Genomic DNA, 7,592 nt, shown 5'->3' with positions numbered 1-7,592 from the left:
TATTTAGAAAAACTCTTTAATTGGAAATTTTGTATCTGAAATGACTTTTCATCTAACAGACCACATACATATTTTAGGTACTGAAAAGTGCTTAAAAACCAACCATGCCCAGTGCCCCATGCCATTTCCCATGTGCAGAACAGAATGACATCTTTCCTAGCATCGAGTTTCCTATTTTCCCTCCTTCCCCGCTGCCCTTCTCCTCCCCCTTACTGTGATCAAGTTCAGTAGAACCCATCTCTAAAGGCCAGCATGGTGCCGCGGAAACCACAGCTACAATCAATCAGACCATCTAAGCAAGTGGGAACGAGGTCTGTGGCCAGAAAGGACTATTAGAAACCCTGTCACCATCTTCAGCAGAAGTGAGTTTCTTAATTTTTTCAGTTACAAGAGTTGCTTCTTAGCCAAGTCTTTTCTATGACTAGAGAATGCGAAATGAACGGAGGAAGGAGCAGACGGTGCAGCCTTGCAGTGACAGAACCAGAACACTCCCCATTCCCGTCTTCCCTTTTCTGGTCATTCTCAGGCAAAGCTCAAGGACTCCTGAGCCCGCAAGTATGCACCTGGCTTTCCTGGGTTGCAGCTACATCTAAGAGCTAAGGAAACCAAGGAGCTCAGGTTGAGCCAGTAGCCAGTCTCGCTCGCCAGCGGAGCGGGTTCAGGTTGGGGGCCTTTGGATACTATATCTATATAGAGAGATGTAGATCTATATAGAGACTGTTCCAGACTAAAACAGGGGTTCTATTTGGCTGTGCTGGCTCGGTAGGAAGTGAGCCTCCAGCTTCTGCCCTCTGGAGAGAGTTTGACAGGAGCGTCATAAGCCATTGCACGAACTGGTGCCAGGGGCTGTTCCGCCAAGGGGAGCTCACGGCTTGATGGCGATGCTTCTCTTTCTCCGCCTGCCATAGACTTGGTCACCTAGAAGTTAGAGGAGGAAGTTAAACCTCCTGTGGCCTGTGGGCCTTTAGGTCAGCCAATTATAGCGACTGTTACAACTGCAGAATGGGCTTGTGAGATAAAGTCGCTTGTAAGACTCAGTTTCTTGACATGGTTTACCCTATTTCATCAGAGCGGTCCTCTTGTTCTCCACACATGGGCAGTCTTTCTCCCTAGCGGCTCATTGCACTGCCATGCCAACGGTGGTTGGGGCAGCATCTGCCTTCAGTAATTGGCATTCGCCTTCAGTTTTCAGGGTTGCCCCGGAACAAATCCCCTACTTCTCTGAGCATCAGCCAGCCTCCCAGCCCTGCCTGAACTGGCAGCCACGGCTTACCTGTGTCTCCTTTCTCTCCCTTGTGCCCTTGAGGGCCGGGTGGCCCAGGCCGACCTGGTGGTCCTGCAGGGCCCCTCTCACCTGGGAGGACAGAGCGGGGTGTGCTCAGTCAAGTGGGAGCGCAGGACCCGGAGGAGCCACACGGGTCCCTGGATAGCACTGTCAAGGGGTGGCTTCCCAGCCAGAGTGGGTGGTCACAACGGGATCCCAGGAGCTGTCTCCCTGCCACCACTTACCTTTGGGTCCTGGGGTGCCCACCTCTCCTTTCTGCCCTGGGGGACCTGGAATGGTTCCATAAGCTGCGGGGAGACAAGAGTGGTCTCAGACAAGAGGTCACCCTGGAGTTTGGGAGGTAAAGGGCTTTGTTCAGAGAAGCACAGAAGGGAGAGGTACAGCTGGGACCCACAAGAAGAAAACGGACTTAAGAGTTTATCAGATTTGCAGCCTTTCAAGGGTTAATAACTGAAGTTTTTCAGGAGACTTTCTCCCACTTGAGACCAGGCCGCAAGGTAAGTGTTGGGAAAGCGATCACAGGCTGCCCTTACTTCGGAAAAAGTCCATGAGGTCCTCGGTCACATTGCTGTAGGCAGAGAAGACCTTGCTGATGCCGGGGGGACCCTGCGGCCCTGGCCGGCCTGGTGGGCCCTGGATGGTGTAGGCCATCCCCTGCAGCAGACCCTGACCTGTGAAGCAACAGATTGTGGGCACAGGAAGCAGGGTCTCTCAGCCCCTCTTTGCAGGACAAGAGCCCTCGGGTTGCTGAACTCCCGTGCCGTTAACCTAGATGAGGCAGCAGCAAGGGAGAAACCCTGCTGGCTTCCTGTGTCCCTCCCTGCGGACTGGCCCAGGCCTCTGCTCCCGTGGCCTTTCCTCAGAGGCTTTCTGGCGGCAGAGCTGTGCTAGTAGCTACCGGGAGAAAGGACTTCTTAACCAACCTCCCCTCCCCCCCCACCAGTAACCATCGTCATCATCAAAACTTCTGACAAGACCAGGTAGCAGGAGTAGCAAAAGTCCAAAGACCAACACGCCCTGCTCCCGGCCACACTGATCCCGTTCTGACTGGGGCTTCTGAACTAAGCTGGCTGAGAGAACTCGCCCTGGACCACCTGCCTTCTGTCCCCCCACCGCCATCTGATGCCCGAAGTGCCATCCCCGTAGCCTGGGTGCTCCGTAAATGAGAGGGGGAGTTTCTGGAGCTTGAAATTCAAGCTGCACAAGGGCTCCCACCCAACCTCCCGGCTGCGCTAAGGGTCATGACTTACGCTGCAAGCTCTCAGACACCCGAACAGCCAGCTCGTTGTAGTCCAGACTTCCGGCAAAGCCAGCCCCGAATGGTCCACCTTCGCCACCATACGTGCCACCTTCTGCCCCGTAGCCTCGGCCCAGGCCCATGTCCATACCGAAGGCCCCCCCTTCACCCAGGGAGCCTCCGCTGGCTCCTCCTACACCCATGGAAGAGCTGTAGGAGGTGCCCCGACTGACTGACGAGCTGTGAGAGGAGGAGCCGCTGCTCCGACTGTAGGAGCCGTCCATGGACACCAGGCGGCTGTCCCCCGGTGGCCCTTGTGGCCCTGGAGGGCCCGGTGGGCCCACAATGAAGCTGCGTACATCCGGGCCTGTGGGGAGGAGGCCACGTTAGGTGGGGCTCAGGTTTGGGGGTGAGAGAAAGGGAGTCTTGAGGCCTCTCCCAGGGTCTCACGGCCCCAAAGCAGAACGCAAATGCCAAGGCACTTGCACGGGAGCAGGCGTGCCGGCTGGGAAGAAGCTGGGCTCTCCTCGCTGGAGCTCACACATTTGGCCTCCCGGTGCCTTCCAAGCACCAGCTGCCCTCTCACAGGGAGGAGCAAGTTCTGGAAAAGGGGCACCTACTGGTGAGGTAGCTGATCAGTTCACTCCGGAAGCTGTCGCTGTTTTCGGCGGCATAAGTTGCCAGGGCTCCGGAGACACCTGGGGGCCCTCGAGGGCCTGGGGGACCAGGAGGGCCTGGAGGGCCAGGGATAGATGACAGGCCGGCAGCTGGAGGGGAAGCCAGAGAGAGGTCAGGGATTGCCCTGCTGGCGCACTGAATTCCCAGCCTGCGCTCAGGGGTGCGGTTCCTGGGAAGGAGGGGGGTAGGGGAGGAGGGGATACTGGGAGCCCAGCTCCTGCCATCACTCCAGAGCCACTGCTCTCCCTGCCCTCACTCGGCCCAAATCCTGTCCCTTCCCCTGCACCCTCCTGCCACATGATCATGCACTGCTTGTGAACTTCTCTAAGGGCTGCACTTGGGATCACCGTCTCTCCCACCAGTCCCCCCGTCACGGCTGAAAGCACCTCAAAAGCAAGCGTGTTCCTCTCCAGGCTCAGCCCGGTGTGTGCATCGGGAGGACTGCGTTTAACTCTCCATGGCTGCCCTTGCTAAACCATGGGGGCCCCGGAGGCCAGGCTCTGGTCCCCTGCTCTCCTCCCTGAGCCTTACTGTGCAGGTAAGAGGAGAGGTCCTCCACGCTGATGCTGGACCACGCATTGCCTGGGATCCCTGGGGGCCCAGGGGGACCTGGGGGCCCAACGATGCCTCTGTATTCAGACCCTGAGACAGCAAAGGAGCACGGAGTCAGTGGAGGGACCTGGGCCAAGGCCTCTGCCTTCCACCCCAGGCCACGTGGACCAGTGGCCCCTGTCCAGCCTTACCTTGGAGCAAGGAGAGGAGTTCCTCATAGGATGTTCCTGGCAAGCCGGGAGGCCCCGGGGGGCCAGGAAGCCCAATGCTGATTCCAGAGCCTGAGGAACAAAAGCCCAAGTTGTGATGGATTCTGATCAGACAGGGCAAAGCAGGGGGAAATGCCTTGTCAGAGAGGAAGCCAGACACAGGAGTGATTTGGACAGAAGTGGGATCCCAGCAGGGGAAGAGGGGCAGCAGGAAGAAACAGGCCGAAAGAGGAACTCAGACTACAGTTGCCATCGACACTGAGAAGCTAGGGCCGTAGGTCCTGGGACGAGTGCAGGTCAGCGTGCAGGGGTGTGTCGGAGGTTTGCATGGGCACAAGTGGGGTGTGTGCAAACTGCCTGTGGGACGGCATCCCAGATACTCCTGGCTTCCCGGGCCAGGCTCGGGGCCTGCTCTTTCCCACAGACCAGGCCCTCTGGACTTGGTCTCTGGACTCTGGACACAGCTCAGCGCCCACCTCCTCCCTGGACCACCCCACTGACCGCCTGCCACAGGGGACAAGCCGGAAGGGTGGGCACTCACTGGACATGTAGCTGAGGATACGAGTGCTCAGTTCGGTGTAGTCCAGAGACTGCAGGGACCAATCCGTCAGGTACTGCCGCAGGGACTGTCTCACATCCTCCCCTGGAAGGACAGGCTGCGCTGGCGTGGGCCCCACCCCGGGCTCCTGCACACCCACAGGCTGGCCCTGAGCTGTGGGTTCTCAGTCCCCCGGGAAGCGGCAAGCCTGCAGGTCCCCAACAAGGCACCCGCGCGGTTACCCGGCACTGGGGACCCTGAGACTTGCGGCCCCCTCCCCAGTCAGTGCTGACCCACGGAGGCTCAGAGGCTGGGAGCGAGGAGGATCAGCACCCCGCCCGCAGCTCTCTCGGCGCTCAGGTGGGAGCGAGCTGGGCCGCAGAGCTCCCGCCCTCCTGCCCGGGGCGGCCACTCACGCTGCAGGGCCGCCAGGATGTCCGCAGAGGAGACGGAGGCCGAGGAGCTGATGCCGGCCCCCGAGGCTGTCGGGAAGGAAACCTCAGGTTACCTGCTTCCTAGCAAAACCGAAGCAACACCCTCGTTGCTCCAGAACCCCGAAGACCCGGCCAGCTAGCTGTTCCGTTTGGGGAAAATGAACGAACGGCGGCATTAGGAGGCTGTTGTGAATGCACGCAAAAGTCAACAGGGGGGCTGTGTTTGTGTTCGTTCGGTAAGAAATGTGGTTTGTTTTCCAGAGTAGGCTTTAGCCTCACTCCTCCCAGATCCTGCCAGTCTCGATCCCTCTTCACATACTCAGGACACCTCTGTCAACCGCAAGAAGGCTTGCTACACGTGGCTGTGCACGTGGCCTCTGTTCTCAAAGCCGGATCCCAGTGGCAGAGAGCCCCGAGTTCCGAACTGAACTTCACATCCCGAAGGGCGAAGCAAACAGCAAAGTAAGCGAGGAGGCTCTGGAGCAAAGTGACCACGGGAGGAGGGGGGTCATTGTGGGGGTGGGGACAGGCTTACTCTGTAAGTAGCTCCCGACACGGCTTGCCAGCTCCGAGTAGTCGAAAGTCTCTCCGGCAATGGTGGTGACAGGCCCTGGGGGACCAGGTGGGCCTGGGGGACCCTGAACTCCAGACAGGTAAGACCTAATGCTGTCGCCTGCCGACAAAGAAAGCAAAGTCGTGCCTGTCCCCAAGAGGGCGTGACCTCCCCCCAGAGACGGCCGGAAGCACCTCATCCCATCCATGGCCCAAGGTGGGGCCAGCAGGGAGCCTAGACTCTTGGTTACAGAGAAAAGTTGAGGCCAAGGCCTGTGCTGGATTAGATGCTACTTGAAGACTGAGGACCGACGAGGCTCCAGTCGGCCGCCATTTGACAAAGTCTGTACGCACATTCTTAGAAATCACACCCAGACGTGCAGCGGGAGTATGGGATGGGGGGTGCACACTTGTGTGAAAGTGTGTGTGTGGCTGTGTTCCCACGGATGAGTGTGTGGGTGAGGACGCACCTGTGTGGGCTGCCATGAGAAGGTGGGTGTTGAGGGAGTCCATGGTCATGTGGTCCTGGCTCCCGGGGTGGGTTTCTGACCTAGGCCTGGCCCACAGGCTGCTGTATCCCGCCGTGCGTGCACACAGACGCGCACGCACACAGGCAAGCACACACGCGTGTGCACACACAAGCACATCTCTTTGGTAGCCTCCTGGCTCCCACCCACTCCCAGAGCCTCCCCCGCCTCGCCGCACTGGTACGGGCAATGGGATCTGTCAGGTCTATTCACCTGGGGGGGAGGAGACCGGAGGCTTCCCGAAATAGCCAGGCTTCACAGAGCACTGGAGACGCCCGGCCGAGCAGACACGTCGGCACACGCACCCACACAAACTCACTCAGATCCCGGGACTCACTCTGCATGTACTCAGCGATGTACTGCTGGACCTCCCGGCCCGAGCTGCTGATAGAGCCTGGAGGCCCCGGCGGGCCCGGCGGGCCTGGCGGACCCGGCACGAACATGGTGCCCGACGACGATCCCCCTGTAGGAGGGAAAGCCTTCCGAGTCTGCCAGGAAAAGCCCACCTTAGGATCAAAGAAGGGCCCAGACACAGCTTCCACAGCACGAGGAGGGAGAAATAGATGGTGGCAAAGAGAAGGAAAGGAGGAGGGGAGTGCCTATAAGCAGCCACTGTCTGGAAAGGGCACAGAGTTGGGATTTCGCTGGACCGGACCCTCCCTTCAGCACCCCACTTCAGCAACTCAGCCCCAGAGGCCCCCTCAACTCCAAACGCCCCTAGCTCCCAGGTCTGTCCTGTTCTCCATCATTCGGCATCACCAGCCACCTTCACTGTACTGTCCTTCCCTCCCATCTCCACCAACCTGTAACCTCCTTAAAGGCAGTGCAGAGGCCCTAGCACATGGAGACGCGACCTGATCAGCACCGAATCATGGGTGTGGGAGGCGGACAGGTGAATGAATCAGTGTCCTTGCTTGAGGAAGGGGAGAGAAGACCTTTGGTTCTTACCTTGAGAGAGACCACCAGGAATGCCAGGAGCCCCTGGGATCCCAGGATCGCCTAGAATCCAACACAAGAAGACCTGTTTGTATCACCTCCTCTAGGAAGCCTTCCCTGGTTGGGCCCAACCAAGTTGATCAGCATGTGACTCAACAACTGTCCCAGGTCTCTCAGTCTTATTTCTGCAATGCTACCACAAGCCCCCTTCAGGCAGAGACTGGACTCACGTCCTCATCCCTCTCTCCGTCCAGCTGCTCCTTCCTCCCAAGCCTTTAACACCAGTGAGTACTCACTGCCTTCTATTCATACTCTGCGGGCCATCCTTGCTCTCACGCACCCTGCCTTCTTGGCTGCTCCCCTCACTGACCTTTGTCACCCTTGGGTCCCCGAGGGCCAGGCGGTCCCTGCAGGTTGAGTCCAAGAGAGCTGGAGCCTGGGAACCAACAACACAGTACAGTCACCCAGAGCTGAGGGGCTCTGCACAGAGCCAGCAGCGGGGGTGGGGGCTCAGCACTTACCTGAGGCTGAGAACCCTGGGAGGCCTTGCTCGCCTGAGGGACACACCCGAGGGGGGACCGTCAGTGGCGCGCTCCTCCCTAGGCCCAGCCCAACGCCACCTCCCTCCCGAGCCTCCCCAGCCC

General features: G+C 59.1%; 1 protein-coding gene across 1 annotated transcript in view; it reads right to left on the bottom strand.

The window, feature by feature from the left end:
• COL17A1 (collagen type XVII alpha 1 chain) overlaps positions 1-7,592 on the bottom strand; it is a 50,716-nt gene continuing 43,124 nt past the window's right edge. Inside the window, exons 43-57 of the mRNA XM_030335229.2 lie at positions 7,470-7,502; positions 7,319-7,384; positions 6,961-7,011; positions 6,350-6,475; positions 5,469-5,606; positions 4,916-4,981; positions 4,503-4,604; positions 3,944-4,033; positions 3,732-3,842; positions 3,143-3,289; positions 2,536-2,889; positions 1,819-1,956; positions 1,510-1,572; positions 1,274-1,354; positions 1-918 (exon numbers count right to left, since the gene is read on the bottom strand). Coding sequence (XP_030191089.1) covers positions 866-918; positions 1,274-1,354; positions 1,510-1,572; positions 1,819-1,956; positions 2,536-2,889; positions 3,143-3,289; positions 3,732-3,842; positions 3,944-4,033; positions 4,503-4,604; positions 4,916-4,981; positions 5,469-5,606; positions 6,350-6,475; positions 6,961-7,011; positions 7,319-7,384; positions 7,470-7,502 — 1,619 coding nt within the window. The 3' untranslated portion in view covers positions 1-865. The remainder of the gene's footprint in view (positions 919-1,273; positions 1,355-1,509; positions 1,573-1,818; positions 1,957-2,535; positions 2,890-3,142; positions 3,290-3,731; positions 3,843-3,943; positions 4,034-4,502; positions 4,605-4,915; positions 4,982-5,468; positions 5,607-6,349; positions 6,476-6,960; positions 7,012-7,318; positions 7,385-7,469; positions 7,503-7,592) is intronic.

The sequence above is a fragment of the Lynx canadensis genome, chromosome D2 (genome assembly GCF_007474595.2).
Source record: "Lynx canadensis isolate LIC74 chromosome D2, mLynCan4.pri.v2, whole genome shotgun sequence".
Lineage (NCBI taxonomy): Eukaryota > Metazoa > Chordata > Mammalia > Carnivora > Felidae > Lynx > Lynx canadensis.
Note: the sequence above shows the minus strand (reverse complement) of the source record. Positions and strands in the feature narration are given on the sequence as shown.